The 18,596-nt window shown below is 42.6% G+C and overlaps 1 protein-coding gene across 1 annotated transcript in view; it reads left to right on the top strand.

Moving 5' to 3' along the window:
• The window catches only part of FRMPD4 (FERM and PDZ domain containing 4), a 454,050-nt gene that overhangs the window by 355,552 nt on the left and 79,902 nt on the right, over positions 1-18,596 (top strand). The window contains exon 5 of the mRNA XM_066578028.1: positions 8,334-8,436. Within this exon, the coding sequence (XP_066434125.1) occupies positions 8,334-8,436 (103 nt within the window). The remainder of the gene's footprint in view (positions 1-8,333; positions 8,437-18,596) is intronic.

Consider the following 18,596-nt stretch of genomic DNA (forward strand, 5'->3'; position numbering starts at 1 on the left):
CATCACAGACAGACTTACAATGAAAAGTAGACACTATTATATAGATAACACTGGATCCACCATTCACAATACATTATAGTCACAGCTTATCTACTCCCCCTCCCTGCAAAATGACCTCTGCACAGATCACAGAGCATGCCTAAAATACTCTCCCTTAGGGGTCAGTTGGTCAGCTCCTATCCACTATGTTTATGGCACATGAGTTCTACTGTAAAGCATATCAAATTTCTAAATGCTGTTAACTGGTCAGGCAAGATGGTCTGCTTCCATGGTTACAGTATGTACAAAAATCTACGATCAGTAAATCAAAGCAGATATGAAAAATGGAATATGTTTCACTATCTGGTTGTACTTAGCACAAAAACTATAGCTGATGCTATCAGTTTATCAACTACACATATTTTTGATTTAGAAATGCTATTTTATTTAAAGTAATACTGTCTGATAATGCAGAATCTTAAAAGAATCTAAGCATAAATTTAAGATATACGAAATTAAAAATCTCCACGGTATAAAATGTCTATTTTTGAGCGACATCATTATTTTTGTTGAAGTGTCTTACTAGAGGATCTCTACCTATACTGCACAAACAAACTTTTATGTGCATCAACTCAGCATTTTAGCTTCATACTCATTCCTTGCTAAAAACCGTATAAAATGAAAGCCAGACAATTTAGTATAGACATACATTAGCCATTGATTTTATCATAGAGCGTTTAGTGGCCCAACACAGTCACAGTCTATCGTCCTCATTCTTGTACTGTTATATCTACCGTGCTTAGTTGGAAGTCTGTTGGCCATCTCTGGGTTTGGTGGTTTGCATTACAATAATAGTACTTTCAGGAAGCTTTGATGGAGAAGAAAAAGGGGTCTGTAGTAGAAATGAGCGAGCGTACTCGCAAAGGCAAACTACTCGAGCGAGTAGTGCCTTATGCGAGTACCTGCCCGCTCGTCTCTAAAGATTCAGGTGCCGGCGGGGGAGAGCGGTGAGTTGCGGGAGTGAGCAGGGAGAAGCAGGGGGGGGGGGGGTAGAGAGAGTGAGAGAGAGATCTCCCCCCCGTTCCTCCCCACTCTCCCCCGCCGCTCCCCGCCCCCCTGCCGGCACCCGAATCTTTAGAGACAAGCGGGCAGGTACAAGCATAAGCCACTACTCGCTCGAGTAGCTTGCCTTAGCGAGTATGCTCGCTCATCTCTAGTCTGTAGTTGTTTTATGGTTTTAACTGGACACTTTTGAAAACGCAACATGCTGTATGTATGGGCTTTTTTCAAGGTGTTTTCCCATGGATTGTATCAAAAATGCATCAATAATACGCATGACCAAAATACCCCACCAAAACAGACATAAATGTTTGTGAATGAAGCCTTGAAGGGGGTTGCCCGGGATTTTCCAAAAACAGAGAAACAGTGCCATAACCTATGGACAGATATTGTTGTGTTTTCAGAAAAAAAAGCATACTTTCTTTTTAGTAATTTCAGACAGCCCATTTAATGAGTTAGAATGTGAATTGTGAACAAGACTTTTGATCCTATTTGTGTAAAAATCCTTCAAAACAATTTCAATTTTTACAATACAACTTCCTTAGAAGTTGTTTTTTTTAGCTTTACCAAATTCCTGGATAGTAATTATGCGTTGATGAAGGAAGGGGGTTATAACTCTGAAGAACTAGGCAGATTTGTAATTCAGGAATCTGGGCAATATTGGAAACAACCCCTATGGAAGCTGTGTAGACAGAGATTTCTTGTCACATTTTGGCAAGCAACAAGAGAACAAGCAGGCATAATTATGAAACCTCTGCATTAAATCCTTAGCAATCTGACAGAAGAGGACAGCTCAAGGATTTATGATTTTAATTAGTTTTTTTTCCATTTTGGTGGAAATGCTCATTAAATAGTTTTCATCTTTAATGTAAATAAAACTTGATCATTATAAAATGAAAAGTTCTGTAACTCTTTAATTTGTTTATCCCAGTTTTTCCCCATTTTTTGTCAGTTGTCAGTGGATATAAACATTGTTTACAATCAACGGCTAAATATTTTACAAAAAATAGACGTGATACATCTCAGCCAATAGAAAGCTACAACCAGACTAGACAATGTACTTTGAGCTAAACAACTGGCACATTTAGAAGCCAAGCCAGAGATTGAATATGAACAGAGAACAAGTGTAATGAAAAGATTTCCACTACGTCTGTTTTTTTGGACCCACTTTTCATTTTGGTTTACAAATACTGATGCAAATTAACAACCAGAATACTAATATGCGACACTGGCTTTAAACCGGAGATACACCTGCAAGTTTTGGTGCAGTTTTTAATTGAGATTTTTGAATCAAAGCTAGCATGAAGGCAAAGTATAAGTCATTCCTTTGTATTTCCCATTTCTTTTGAACATTTACAAGCCAAACAAAAGAGCCACAAAAAAGTCTGTGCGAAGGAAGCCTTGAACCTACCAAGTATGAAGCAGAACATCTAGAACACTTTCCTTTTTAGAATTTTCAGACCATGGTGTAACCTAGTGATTCCCAATCATGGTTCCATGGCACCCTGGTGTGCCGTGAGAAGCTCTTAGGCCTGAGGAAGAAACCTATGTAGGTCTGAAAGCTCGCTATATCATCATGTATTTTTGTTAGCCACTAAAATATATCATATTTCCAAGAATACTTGGTTTCTCTTACTGAGAGCAATCATATTACGCTCCTAGGGTGTGAGGCAGGAAGGATAAAGAGAGACAGAAGGAGACAGAGAAAGAGAGACAGAGGGAGAGAGAGAAGGAGAGAAAAAGGCATCATTTTTTTTGCATGAGTGCCGCAAGATAAAAAAAAGTCCTGACAGAAGTCAAATGAGTTTGATAAAGACTGGAATGACCTCTAGGAGGTTATGTAAATTTTTTCTTAGAAATCTATCATTTTGTGTTGTTCTTATATTAGGTCATTTTTATTTTCCTGTTAATTATTACATTTTCCTTGCATTGTAGGGGTGCACAATAGATAGGACCACTGGCGTAACTATAGGGGATGCGGTTTCACCCGGGCCCAGAAGCGTGGGGGGCCCATAAGACTTCTCTTCTCCATATAGGGAGCCCAGTACTATGAATAAAGCATTATAGTTGGGGGCTCTGTTACAGGTTTTGCATTGGGGCCAAGGAACTTCAAGTTACGCCTCTGTGTTAAGAAGTTAAGAGAAGTTTGGGGGCCCCAACATAAACTTTTTCACCCAGGCCCATGAGCCCTTTAGCTATGCCCATAATGTCTATCATTATTCCCCAAAAAAGAACAGATTCCAGATAGAAATAAAAGCACCTTAGTGATTTGTTTCCCTTCTGCCATTGTCAGGGATTCATTCCTCTGCTTTATGAATAACAATAGTGACTTGACAAACAGCAGTTTTTGAAAAATACACTTGCAGATTTTGATGCACTTTTTTAAGGGAAAGACAGAAGCGGATTACAAAAGAATAAGAACTATAACGGAAGGACTTATGCTTCTCCTTCTTGTTGGATCCATTTCTGGCTTAGGCTCAAAAAACTGCATCAAGAACTGTAAGTGCATTTTCTAAAAAATAATGTATGTGAAGAAACCGTTATGAACGCAAGATCAAAATATTCAAAACAATATATTTAATTAATTTATATGATGCCAAAATGTTCTACAAAACTAGACAGAGATCGTTATGGCTTAATATTCACTATTGGGGTTCACAAGCTCAATTCCACATTAATCTATCAATGTTTTTCGATTGTGGTAGAAAACCCACAAACTCAGGTTGTACATGAAAACTAAATACAGATGTTGTATGTTGCCTTTGATCTGAGTTAAGCCCAGGACCCCTTGCTTCGATTTCAGTGTGGATTTCTAAAGCTCTGCTTGTAAATAATAGAGATGGGCTAGCATACTCGTCCGAGCTTGATGCTCGTTCGAGTATTAGGGTGCTCGAGATGCTCGTTACTCGAGACGAGCACCACGCGGTGCTCGTCTCGATTAAACGAGCACTGACCATTGAATTCAATGGAGCCGGCAATACAGCCGGCTCCATTGAAAGCAATGGGCTGCCGGCTAGCACGGGATGAATTTTCGGGAAGGCCTTAAAAATATAAGCCCTTACCTGAAATTCATCCAGAAATGTGTAAAAAGTAAAAAAAAATATACTCACCTTCTCCCGGCAGAACGATGTTAGCCCATTGAATTCAATGGAGCCGGCAATACAGCCAGCTCCATTGAAAGCAATGGGCTGCCGGCGAGCGTGGGATGAATTTTCGGGAAGGGCTTAAAAATATAAGCCCTTACCTGAAAATCATCCTAAAATGTGTAAAAAGTAAAAAAAAATATATACTCACCTTGTCCCGGCAAAACGATGTTAGCCCATTGAATTCAATGGAGCCGGCAATACAGCCGGCTCCATTGAAAGCAATGGGCTGCCGGCGAGCGCGGGACGAATTTTCGGGAAGGGCTTAAAAATATAAGCCCTTACCTGAAAATCATCCTAAAATGTGTAAAAAGTAAAAAAAAATATATACTCACCTAGTCCCGGCAAAACGATGTTAGCCCATTGAATTCAATGGAGCCGGCAATACAGCCGGCTCCATTGAAAGCAATGGGCTGCCGGCGTTCGCGCAATGAATTTTCGAGAAGGGCTTAAATATATAAGCCCTTCCCTGCAATTTATCCAGAAATGTGTAAAAATAAAAAATATATATATACTCACCTAGTCCCGGCAGACGGAGTTCAGCTGCGGCCAGCTGGCAGTTCTCCTGAACTGCTCTCTGTAGTATTCAGCAGCCGGGGATTTAAAATCCCCGCCTGCTGAATGAGCTGCCTCTGATTGGTCACAGCCTGACCAATCAGAGGCAGCTCTCACTCACACCCATTCATGAATTCATGAATGGGTGAGTGAGTGCTGCCTCTGATTGGCTCAGTGCAGCTCTCAGCTGAATGACAGCTGTGGCAGAGGAGAACGATCGTTATGCTGACAGTGCGGGGGGGGGGAGGGTCTCACTCTTGCCACTATTGTGGCTTAATAGTGAGACCTTGGAGCCCGAAATGCAGCCCTGCATGTTGCTCCTCGCCTGCCCTATCCATTTCTGTGTTTTTTACATGACTTTGGTGATTTGCTAAGATTTTCACAAATGAAAACCTTAGCGGAGTAACAGTCATATACAAAAATGCTCGAGTCGCCCATTGACTTCTATGGGGTTCGTTACTCGAAACGAACTCTCGAGCATCACTGAAAGTTCGACTCGAGTAACGAACACTCGAGCATTTTGGTGCTCGCTCATCTCTAGTAAATAACTATCTGAAGGTGAAACTCTTTAAATAAATATAACTGTAAATGTAAATATTGCTTGGAAACGATGTCTTGGAAGGTATTTGAACTATGTTGCTATGTACTTGCACACTACTAATGGACGGGATTAGAGATGAGCGAGCATACTTTCTAAGGCAAACTACTTGAGCGAGTAGTTCCTTATGCGAGTACCTGCCCGCTGGTCTCTAAAGATTCAGCTGCCGGCGCGGGTGAAAGGTGAGTTGCGGCGGTGAGCAGTGGGGAGTGGGGGGAGAGAGAGATCTCCCCTCCATTCCTCCCCACTCTCCCCCACCGCTCCCCGCCGCCCACCGACAGCCGAATCTTTAGAGACGAGCGGGCAGGTACTCGAATAAGGCACTACTCGTTCGAGTAGTTTGCCTTAGCGAGTATGCTCGCTCATCTCTAGACGGGATCTAAAAAAATATTTTAGGGTGCCTTCACATGAGGCTATGCGCAAAACACTCACCGCTGCGCAGCGTATTTGTGCATGGACGGGGTTTGAAGAGGTATGTAATATTTGTGTTGCATGTGTCTGCACATAGTACTGTACTGTTAGTGCACGCAGGGCCAGTTCACATGGCCCTTAAAGGGGTTGTCTCGCGAAATCAAGTGGGGTTATACACTTCTGTATGGCCATATTAATGCACTTTGTAATATACATCGTGCATTAAATATGAGCCATACAGAAGTTATTCACTTACCTGCTCCGTTGCTAGCGTCCCCGTCGCCATGGTTCCGTCTAATTTCGGTGTCTTCTTGCTTTTTTAGACGCGCTTGCGCAGATGGGTCTTCTCCCTTCGGCTCCGCTCGGCAGCATCTGTGTTTTGGCTCCGCCCCCTTGTACGCGTCATCGCGTAGCTCCGCCCCATGACATGTGCCGGTTCCAGCCTCCTGATTGGCTGGAATCGGCACGTGACGGGGGCGGAGCTACGCGATGACGCGTACAAGGGGGCGGAGCCAAAACGCCGATGCTGCCGAGCCGAAGGGAAAAGATCCATCTGCGCAAGCGCGTCTAAAAAAGCAAGAAGACACCGAAATTAGACGGAACCATGGCGACGGGGACGCTAGCAACGGAGCAGGTAAGTGAATAACTTCTGTATGGCTCATATTTAATGCACGATGTATATTACAAAGTGCATTAATATGGCCATACAGAAGTGTATAACCCCACTTGATTTCGCGAGACAACCCCTTTAAGACAGACTCTTTCTATGGATTTCATGGCTATTTAAAGCCTAATAAACTCCACGTGTGTTCTTTCCCCTGTGTTTTGCACAGTGTCACACCCTTCCCCTTGCATATTTTCGCACCTCCAATGGATTTCTATGAGATTTCTGCTGTGCAAAACGCAGAAAAATAGAGCAGGTCCTACTTTCTTACGTGCGTGCAAAATGTCCTTATGAGAACAAACCCATTGAAATCAGTGGGTTCTATTCTCTGTGTTTGGCACACAGATTTTACGTGCGCAAATACCTGCACATTCATAGTCATGTGAGCTGTGAAAGGGTATATTCACATGCAGCAGCCATTTCTCTGACTGCCCATTCACCTCACTTACATAAGTCCATGCCCTTGTCACTAAATCAGATAAATTCAAATAAATGGAATTAATATTCATTTGCAGAAATTTCTGCAACAAGACTGCCTTGTTTGAATAGCTATATTGTACTGTGGCTCATGAAGGCATACTCCAACAAGTAGCTGGGGACACTAGCTCAAACTTTGTAACTGCCTATAAAAAAGTAAAGCATTATATTATTATTAGAGATGAGCGAGCACCAAAATGCTCGGGTGCTCGTTACTCGGGACGAAATTTTCGCTGTGATTGGCTGAAGGCACGTGTGTTTTCTGGAGGCGGGGATTTCAATCCCTGCGTCCAGAAAGCAATGCTCTGCCAGGGACCAGGAGGGAGCGACAGCCTGCAGCAGCGCCGCAGAACGCCAGGGGAAGTGAGTAATGAATTTTATTCTTTGCTCTGCTGTATTGCCGGCGTATAAGGTGACAGTTGGGGGGTCGTCTTATACGCCCCGTCGCCTTATACGCCGGTATATATTTTTATTGTAACACATTTCTGGATGAATTACAGGGAAGGGCTTATATATTTAAGCCCTTCCCGACAATTTATCCCGCGATCGCCGGCAGCCCATTGCTTTCAGTGGAACCTGCTGTATTGCCGGCTCCATTGAATTCAATGGGCAAACATCGTTCTTCTCTGCCACAGCTGTTACAGCTGTGGCAGAGAAGAATGATTTGTCTTCTATATATTCTCAATGGGGTCGGCGCTGCTGTCGCCGGCCCCATTGAGCGCATATAGAGAAGAGAACAGGAATCGCAGATCGCACATAGGTGCGATCTGCGATTTCTATGGCCTGAGAAGGACCGTTGGGGTTCTTGAAGCCTAAAATCACCCCTAACACTCTCCCTATAGCAGCTCCGGCACCAGCAGCACTTTCCCTGAACTATGTCAGAATGCATCTGTGGCGAGCCGCGGGAGGGGCTGATTTATATACTCGGGTGACAGCTGATCTCACCAGCCACTCACTGCAGGGGGGTGGTATAGGGCTTGAACGTCGCAGGGGGAAGTTGTAATGCCTTCCCTGTCTTTCTCTTGGCCAGAAAAGCGCGCAAATTTCTCAGGGAAGAAAATGAAAGTGACCCGAACACCGCGTGGTACTCGTCTCGAGTAACGAGCATCTCGAACACGCTAATACTCGAACGAGTATCAAGCTCGGACGAGTATGCTCGCTCATCTCTAATTATTATGAAATTCACAACATAGATCATCTCATTCACATGGGAGCTCCCATTTTATTTCACAAACTATGTATCTGTATTGAATGAAATATGACTAACAATTATTACTGTAGTTATTGTGATTTTTGAACTTCTACATACAATCTTACCATAACCACAGCACAGAAGACTAGCAGATGATATACTGTTAATATGAATTAATCAATTACTTACATCCATATACAGTATCTTGTACGTTCCTAAATGTTTATACTTCCTCTTTCCTTCTTTCTGGTACAGGTGGACCCTCGGAAGGGAAATTAGTCCCAGGAGACCAGATCATTATGATAAATGAGGAGCCAGTCAGCAGTGCCCCAAGGGAGCGAGTGATCGACCTTGTCAGGTAAGTGAAATGTTTCCTCTTTTAATTCACTGTATCCAGCAATAGCCTTGAGTCTGTTGCCACCAGTACTAAAACATTAATACACAGCAGGAAGTATATTTTCTTGCATATGCAAACAGAATACTGAACAGCTGTGAATTCAAATTGGAATGTCTGAGAGATGAACCTTTCAGTCATTTATATAAGGTAACAATTTCTGGAACTGTCAAAAGTTTTAGGTTAAGAAACTAAAGTAGTTCCTGGTCTACAAGGATAGCAATGATTTTCCATAATGGAAAGGAAAGATTCTCATTAGGACACAAAGTATTTGTAATAATTGCCATCTACTGCTTATTATGAGCAAGGAGATGTAGGACCATAGCTCCAAGATTATTCTTACACACAGCAGTCGAAAGCTGTCATTTACCAATCCTGTCCCCTATACAGATGAATCATAATAGGATGGTACGAGAAAAAACTCCAGGCTTACACAGATGACAAATATTTACAGCAGGAACATCCAGTTTTATATATAGACATTTCTTCCAATGCAGTAATTTTCCACCTTTTTGCTATTTCATTGCTTTAATGGAAGCAGTGACATAATTGCATTCACTCCTACAGGTGTTGTTCAAGATATTTTGTGTTAGTTCTGGCTGCATTATTGTTAGGGACATTCAAAGGAATGCTTATATGCTGCTGGGCTCCAAATTAAAGTGATATGACCGGTCAGGGACACACAGAGATGGTGGTATCTGTGTAGCATTTTGGTTTATTCTCTCATATACTCAATCTTTATAAGATTTTACAAAGCGAGTGGCTTTATGCCAAATACAATTAAAATTAATAAGCACATATAGTAATTTAAAACATATCAGCTTCTTATCAGTACATCCTCCTCTCTGCAGGTGTTAATCTGGAGATACATTCCTGTAAGCTTGTTAGTAAGTTTTGGCAAGAATTATCTAAAGATAAGAACAGGACAGAAACCTTGTGATATTCCAATAAATATTTCAGGTGGATTATTCAAACTGAAAAAACATCATAGCTATAGTGAAGCAGATAAAACTGAGTTTCACCTTTCAGCATGACAACGACCCAAAGCATACCTCCAAATGAGCAAAAAAAGGGCTTTGGCAGAAGAAAATTAAAGTTTTGCAATGGCCCAGTCAGAGTCCAGACCTGAATCCCATTGAAAATCTGTGTGTTGACCTGCAGATTTGGAGCTGTTTTGCAAGGAAGAGTAGGTAAAGATTGCCATGTCAAGATGTAACTGATAGACACCTACCACAAAAGACTGAATGCTGTTATGAAATTAAAGGGTACATCAACAAATTATTAGTTTTTGAGTGTGCATATTTATTTCCGATACCATTGATGTGTTGTAAGTAGAGATGAGCGAGCATACTCGGAAAAGCACTACTCGCTCGAGTAATTTGCTTTATCCGAGTATCGCTGTGCTCGTCCCTGAAGATTCGGGTGCCGGCACGGAGCGGGGAGCTGCAGGGGACAGCGGGGAGGAACGGAGGGGAGATCTTTCTCTCCCTCTCTCCCGCCCGCTCTCCCCTGCTCCCCGCTGCGACTCACCTGTCAGCCGCAGCGGCACCCGAATCTTCAGGGACGAGCACAGCGATACTCGGATAAAGCAAATTACTCGAGCGAGTAGTGCTTTTCCGAGTACGCTCGCTCATCTCTAGTTGTAAGCTCTTTATGGGCCATGGATTTTGCTTAGAAAATTTCTGGAAAATCCTACTAGAAGAGCTGAACTTTATACGGTGTAAATCAGAGTTACTTTCAATTATGGCAGCGGAGTACTGCCTACTACTTAACATGAGTTTAAGTGTGATTGGCTAATTCTGAACACAATCACATCCTCAAATATAGGAGGGTGTTCACACTTATGAAACCACATTATTATAATTGTTTTTAATTTCTCCACCCTAAAAGATTTTAGTTTGTTTTTCAAAAGAATTGTACAGATAATTTTTCCGCGCAATTTGCGCATGCGCATGCGTCCGGCGATTTTTTAAAACCATTGCTTTGCAATGGTATCGGACACATGAGCGCTTTTTATGCGCTCGTCCGATAAATTATAGAACAAAAATCGCAGATCGCACCTATCTGCGATCTGCGATTCCTGTTCTCTTCTCTATATGTGCTCAATGGGGCCGGCGGCAGCAGCGCCGACCCCATTGAGAACATATAGAAGACAAATCATTCTTCTCTGCCACAGCTGTATCAGCTGTGGCAGAGAAGAACGATGTTTGCCCATTGAATTCAATGGAGCTGGCAATACAGCTGGCTCCATTGAAAGCAATGGGCTGCCGGCATGCGCGGGATGAATTGTCGGGAAGGGCTTAAATATATAAGCCTTTCCCTGCAATTCATCCAGAAAAGTGTTAAAATAAAAAATATATATATACTCACCTGCTCCCGGCAGCCGGAGTTCCGCACGGCCGGCCTGCAGTGGGTGTGAAGGGGGTGTGAGTCAGACCTGCCCCCTGATTGGCTCAGCGCTGACCCAATCAGAGGCAGGTCTGACTCACTCACCTATTCATGAATTCATGAATGGGTGTGAGTCAGACCTGCCTCTGATTGGCTCAGCGCTGAGCCAATCAGGGGGCAGGTTTGACTCACACCCCCTTCACACCCACTGCAGGCTGGCCGCGGGGAACTCCGGCTGCCGGGAGCTGGTGAGTATGTATATTTTTTTTATTTTAACACTTTTCTGGATGAATTGCAGGGAAGGGCTTATACATTTAAGCCCTTCCCGACAATTCATCCCACACTCGCCAGCAGCGCATTGCTTTCAATGGAGCCGGCTGTATTGCCAGCTCCATTGAATTCAATGGGCAAACATCGTTCTTCTCTGCCACAGCTGATACAGCTGTGGCAGAGAAGAATGATTTGTCTTCTATATGTTCTCAATGGGGTCGGCGCTGCCAACCAGATTGTGTGCCACAATCACTTAGGGTGCATTCAGACGAGCCTGTGCTGGTGCGTACATATGCGTGAATTCATTGAATGGCCAAGCGCTGCCTGTGTTTGGCTGAGCGCTGTGGCAAATCACAGGTAGCGCTCAGCTGTCATTCAATAAATGGCTGAGCGCTGCTGTGATTAGCTGAGCACTCAGCCAATCAGAAGCAGCTCTTTCAGCAGGAGGGGATTTTAAATACCCACCTGCTTAAAGAAATTCATTACAGTGGCGGGACCCAAGTGGCTAGAAACGCCTGAGCGCTGACAGCAGCGGAGAGGTGAATTTATATATATATATAATTTTTTTTTTACACCAGATTGGAATGATTTTCAGGAAAGGGCTTATATTTAAAGCCCTTCGCCAAAAATCACTGCGGAGGGGGGCAGCATCCTATTGCTTTCAATGGGAGAGCTTTGCGATCCTCTGCCACAGCTGTCACATCTGTGGCAGAGGATTATTTATTCCCTTCGTGGAGTCCCCTTGTCACTGAACACTGTGACCGTGCTGTCGCAGTGTTCAGTGATTAGCAGACTCCCCGCAGGGAATATTGACACGCAGCACGGACCTATGGTGCACGCATGTCCTATGTTTTGCAGGTACGTGCATTTGCACACCTGTACAACACGGACATGTGAACACACCATAGGGAACTAATGGTTCTAATAGACGTGTGATTATGTGCACACGGATGTACGCACATAAACACGCTCGTCTGAATGCACCCTAAGGGAGAGCTTGTGTATAGTCTATAGAAAGCTGAGGACAAAATCTGGTAATGGTGCAAACTTCCAATTATGCCATTTGAAATTTCTCTTTTAATATTACCCAGCAAAAAGCACACTTTCTTTAGCTTAGTTGGGGACACACTCATTGTGGCATGAATGTATACGCAAGAAGAAGAGATTGCAAGATTTGTAAGTATGAGAAACAAGTGAAAAAGAGAGACATAAAAATAGAAAAAATAAAATATCAAATCAATGAATGAACAAATGATGGCAATTAATCCAAGAAGAAAAGAAATCAATATATGGCTGAAACATTCTTGTGTGCCTCGAGTAGAATCAAATGAAACCCATATAAAACTCATAAAAGTGAAATTGAGTTATGAAATAGTAATAAATATAATTGATTCTGAATAAGAATAACCTTTATTAATGGGAGTAAAATTTTATGAATGAAAGCTAGTATAAAAGCATAATTAAAAAACATAAGTAGAATACGTGGGGAAGGGGTGGCAGGGTATTTATTTAATTTTATATGTACAGCTTTTATATTTTTGCATATATAATTTACTTGAAAAAAAGTTGGGCTGAGAAGTCTTTTGATGGAGGAGGGCAAGAACTTGATTTTCTTTATTACTGCAATAATCCATTAGATATACCAAGTACACAGTACATAAAATTTGGTCCAGAGAAATCAATATATCAATCAATACTAACATGCATAAGCAGATCGAATAGCTAAAGCACGTACAAGATATTGGTTTGTATTTTGCCTTAGATACTTAAGCCCACGAGCCCATGACAAGGGTCCTCGTCTAATGAGTCCCTACTCTAGCAAGACAACTTAACTCCAGTCATGTCTACGATCAGTGTGATTGACTCAATAGGTACAGCCCTACATTGGAACCTAGGGGCCTGGCTCACCCTAGATGGTAAGAGACAGGACACTATTTACACGCACCAACAGACAAGGGATATTCACCCTGAACTGGTAACTCATATTAAGGAATAGGGAGTGGGAATGAGATAGGGTGAATAAATGACCAGCATCCCCTAGTAAAAGGGGCTGGTATTTATATGCAGCAGACCAGTGGTGATTTGCTGGTTTGAGAACTCCACACCATCAGTCAGCCAAATCAACCACATCTGCAGCAGTGTGCTCCAGGAAACCCACAAAACACCAGGTCCCAGGAGCACAGTGTGACAAATGCCCTTAAAAAACTGGTGGGAAACAATTCAGGAAAACAGTAGATTAAAAATTGATAAACTCCAAGTAATGAAGCCAGAGAAACTAGCACACTTGTATGCTCACCTGTTCCTTCATCCCAAGCATGCTTGTTTGGGTAAAAGGGACGTGAGCTGTCAAAACCTGGGATTCCCCCACTAGAGTGACAGTGTCCGCTGTGTCATAAACAGCGCATGCCCAGGGCCAGAGGCTGCACGTCCCTTGTATCTACATGGAGAGCCTTGGAGATTAAAATCTGCACTTACAGGTGTGGATGGATCATTATAGTTAAAAGTATATGCAAATATGGTAACATGGTGTTTAAGGCCTCATTCCCACAACCGTATGTGTAAAACGTTGTCGGTGTCCCACAGTGTTATACTGGTCTGTGTCATGACGGCTTTGCTGGCAGAGAGCCGGCAGAGACCATATATGGCAGCGAGTGTATTGCGCATGACCGTGTATCTCATGCACACAGCCATGTTCAGTGTAACGCTATCTTTTATTTTTAATTCCCCACTCTGTCTCATAATGGGGTTGTGTATGAATCTCTTTCCATATGCAATGAATTGCGTTTGCATACGTGCCCATACAAAAGTATAGGGCTTACGCTGCATGGTACGCAGACATAAGTGTATGTTGTGATCTATTTCTCTTGCATAACAACACGCAGTGTTTACACGCCAATGTGAAGGGATCAATAAAAGTCTATTTACTGTCATTGACTCCATTCACCACATGTCACATGGCCGTGCATCGCGGCCGTAATAAATGCCAAAATCACGTTCATGTGAATGAGCCCTTAGGCCTTAGTCAGACGGGCGTTTTTTCGCGCGATTTGCGGATCGCATGACGGATGCGCATCCGCAAATCGCGTGACCGGTGCGCGCAAGTCACCCCGAAAATCTGCTCCTAGCCGCGTTTCATTAGAAACGGGCCGGAGCTGTCCAGCGCATTGCATTCAATGGAGACGGCAATACAGCCGTCTCCATTGAAAGCAATGCGCTGCGGGCGAGCCCGGGATAAATTGTCAGGAAGGGCTTAAATATATAAGCCCTTCCCTGCAATTCATCCTAAAATGTGTAAAAATAAAAAATATATATGTACTCACCTTCTCCCGGCAGCCGGAGCTCCACGCGGCCGTCCTGCAGTGGGTGTGAAGGGGGTGTGAGTCAGACCTGCCCCCTGATTGGCTCAGCGCTGAGCCAATCAGAGGCATGTCTCACTCACACCCATTCATGAATTCATGAATGGATGTGAGTCAGACCTGCCCCTGATTGGCTCAGCGCTGAGAGGCAGCAGTCACTCACCCATTCATGAATTCATGAATGGGTGTGTGAGTGAAACCTGCCTCTGATTGGTCAGGGCTGTGACCAATCAGAGGCAGATCATTCAGCAGGCGGGGATTTTAAAGCCCCGCCGGCTGAATAGTGCCGAGAAGCAGTTCAGGAGAACTGACAGCGGCCGCGGCTGGACTCCGGCTGCAGCGGAAAGGTGAGTATACAATTTTTTTCTATTTTAACACATTTTAGGATGAATTGCAGGGAAGGGCTTATATATTTAAGCCCTTCCCGACAATTCACCCCGCGCACGCCGGCAGCCCATTGCTTTCAATGGAGCGGCTGTATTGCCGGCTCCATTGAATTCAATGGGCAAACATCGTTTTGGCGGGACAAGGTGAGTATATATTTGTCTTCTATATTTTCTCAATGGGGTCGGCGCTGCTGCCGCCGGCCCCATTGAGCGCATATACAGAAGAGAACAGGAATCGCAGATCGCAGATAGGTGCGATCTGCGATTTTTTGTTCTATAATTTATCGGACGAGCGCATAAAAAGCGCTCATGTGTCCGATACCATTGCAAAGCAATGGTTTTATAAAATCGCCGGACGCATCCGCAAATCGCGGCTAAAAACACCCGTCTGACTAAGGCCTTAGGCTGAAAAAAGCACACATACATGTAATACAGCTTATTACACCACAACTTTGATCCAGAGGAAGGCAGAAAAATCATGAGGTAGAAGCCAATTTTACTCATTTTAGGGGCAAAATTATTTCATGACTTCAATTTGGCAATCAGAATAACCCCTAGATCACTGACTCTTCTGAATTAGTGATTATAACATGTAATATTTTTACATTTGAGAAAGACATCCAGGCCCCTCTTGAAATCTTTTAGTGAGTTTGCCATCACCATGTCCTTCGGGCAGAGAGTTCCATAGTCTCACTGCTCTTACAGTAAGGAAGCCCTTTCCATATTGGTACAGAACCTTTTTTCGAGATGTAAAAAATGTGCCCTTGTTACAGTCAGAGTCCTTGGTTATAGATGATGGGAGAGATATCTGTATTGACCTTTGATATATTTATGGTGTTATCAGGTCGCCCCTCAGCCATTTTTTTTTCTAAACTAAATAACCCCAATTTTGATAACCTCTCTGGGTATTGTAGTCTAGCCATTTATTAATTTAGTTGCTACTTATTAACCTGAACCCACTGAAACTCTGGTATGTCCTTCTTGAGTATCGGTGCCCAAAACTATAAACAATAATATTTATAAACAATAACTAAAATAATAGACTTGGTGGTGAATCGGGATGAAATTTGTGAACTATTAATGCAGACTAAAAATGTAATTGGAATGATCAATTTGGGAGATTTTATGCTACAGAACATTTGTTATGGTCATGAGGTTTCTTGATGGATAAGATTATGAGTACTATAGATGAAGGTATAGCATGTAGTATACAAAAAATGTATGTAAGATGTTGGGATGAAGTGGCTGCAATATGAAGGGTGGTATAAAAGGAGGAGAAAGAAACGGTGTGTGGGGGGAGAGAGGGAGAGTAGAGATGAGCGAACGTACTCGGATAAGCACTACTCGTCCGAGTAATGTGCTTTATCCGAGTATCGCTGTGCTCGTCTTGAAAGATTCGGGGAGCGCCGCTGCTGACAGGTGAGTTGCGGTGGGGAGCAGGGGAGAGCGGGCGGGAGAGAAGGAGAGAAAGATCTCCCCTCCGTTCCTCCCGGCTCTCCCCTGCAGCTCCCCGCTCCGCGGCGCTCCCCGAATCTTTCAAGACGAGTACAGCGATACTCGGATAAAGCACATTACTCGGACGAGTAGTGCTTATCCGAGTACGTTCGCTCATCTCTAAGGGAGAGGAAATAAAACAACTTACATAGAAAAATTAACTGTCGTATATTATATTTATTGTTCCATTGTTCCATACTTCTTAGGGATTGAAATCTCTTTGTTGTATCAGGTGGTATTGTATCAGTTTGGAGGCAGTTCTTTTATGGTGTGATGGTGATTCTGGGAAAAACTAGGGCCATTAATTATAGTGAAGTCCACCCTCAACACCAATAGTTACAGAGACACTCTGGACAACGTGGCATTACCTACTCTGTGGCAATACTTTGGTACAGCTCCTTGTCTCTACCAACATGACCGAGCACCATGTCATACAGCACGCAGTGTTGCAGCTTGGTTTGAAGAGCAGAACATCTGCAAATTTCACTGACCAGCCCAAAGTATGGATCTCAATTCCATCAAGCATCTTTGGGTCGAACTAGAATGCCGTATCTGTGTACGCCCAACACACCCATCATCCCTCGCATCACTATCTGAACCTCTCATCAAAGCAAATCTGTCAACACATCTATTTGAAACTGGTTGAAAGCATGCATAGGAGGGTTACTGCAGTCATTGTGGCTCAACATTGTATAAAAAATGTGAGTAAAATCGAATTTCATCACCATCTATGGGTCCCAATCTTTTTGTTAACATAGTGTAGTACTTGTCATTTTGTATAACGCCTAGGTATTCTATATAATGCCAAGGAAACGTATATAGCATATTATAAAAAAAGCACAAATTTTGTACTTGGCCTTAAAACCTTACACAGTATATAGATTGCCCAGGCATTCTACACAATGCCTGCAACATAGAGTGACAACTTGGGAATTAGTCAATTCTCAAGATCACCATCTTCCAGCATTTAACAGATGACACACAAAGTAATTCACTTAGACACTGCAGTTTCTTTTCAAGTCTGACTTTAGCCATCTTCATTCACAGCACTTCACAAGACACACTGGGACAGATTTACTATTAAAAATATGACAGTTTTCTGGCAAACATACTAAATATAGATTTTACTATTTTACAAAATAAAAACACATTTTTAACCCTATTAAGGACCAGGGTGTTTCGGTCCTAGAGGACCAGACACTTTTTAGGGATTTTACCCATGTGGTGGTTTTACGGCCCTATTTTTTTTTCTTCAGGTAGCAAAATTATTTTTGTTGCATTTTTTTAAGGGCATATATTTTTTTCAGTTTTTTTTGTTTCATTATGGGTAAAAGCTAAAAAAAAATATTTTTTTACATGTATTTAAATTTTAGTTTTTAAAATTAGTATATTTACGCTAAAATAAAGTACAGCAACAGGTTTCCCATTTTGTTATATAATTTGTATAGTCTCAGATTTCAGGACAGACGTAGCGACAGCTTAGGTTGGTATTGACAGTCAGTTGTTGTTGTTTTTTTATATATATTGTTTTTTATTCTGTATTTTGTTTTACTTATTTTTGTAAATATTATTTTAACATCTACGTCCGCTATGATGTCATATAAGATCTCTGGGGGTTATTCACAATGTTTTTTTCTTCACACTTTTCCACTGTAACTGGGGCATGCACATGCCTTCTACTCCAGGTCCTCGGTTGTCATTGACATCTGAGGACCCAAGCTACTGCTGCGAGATTGTAGGAGCAGGGGTTTTAATCCCATGCCGTACTTTTACAATATTTACATCGCTTGGTCATTATCAGGTTAAATTACTTATTAATTATTTTTGTTTCACTGCATTCCAGGTGTCCGAATTTTTTTGGATGGCGTTTCATGTGGGCTCATTTTATTTAGGATGCCTTGTAAGGGTACATATAACTTATTGATTAACTGAGAACTTACTGCAGGAAGTAGACGGCCGCACTTTAGGACGGACGTCTCTCTGCAGCGCCGAAGAAAGAATACATGACCAGCAATGAAGCTGGTCACATGTTCTTTCTTCCAGCGCTGTAGAGAGACGTCCGTCCTAAAGTGCGTCTGTCTTCTTCCTGCAGTAACTGCCGATGCGCCCGTGTGACTAAGCCCTAATACTACCATTGTTTTCTTAGATGTTATCCATGTGGTATAATATTAATTAATCCCAGTCTAAAGGCCCTTTCACTCAAAAGCCATCTTTTGAGCGATGATCGCTG

This window comes from Eleutherodactylus coqui, chromosome 1 (genome assembly GCF_035609145.1).
Source record: "Eleutherodactylus coqui strain aEleCoq1 chromosome 1, aEleCoq1.hap1, whole genome shotgun sequence".
In the NCBI taxonomy this organism is placed as follows: Eukaryota; Metazoa; Chordata; class Amphibia; order Anura; family Eleutherodactylidae; genus Eleutherodactylus; species Eleutherodactylus coqui.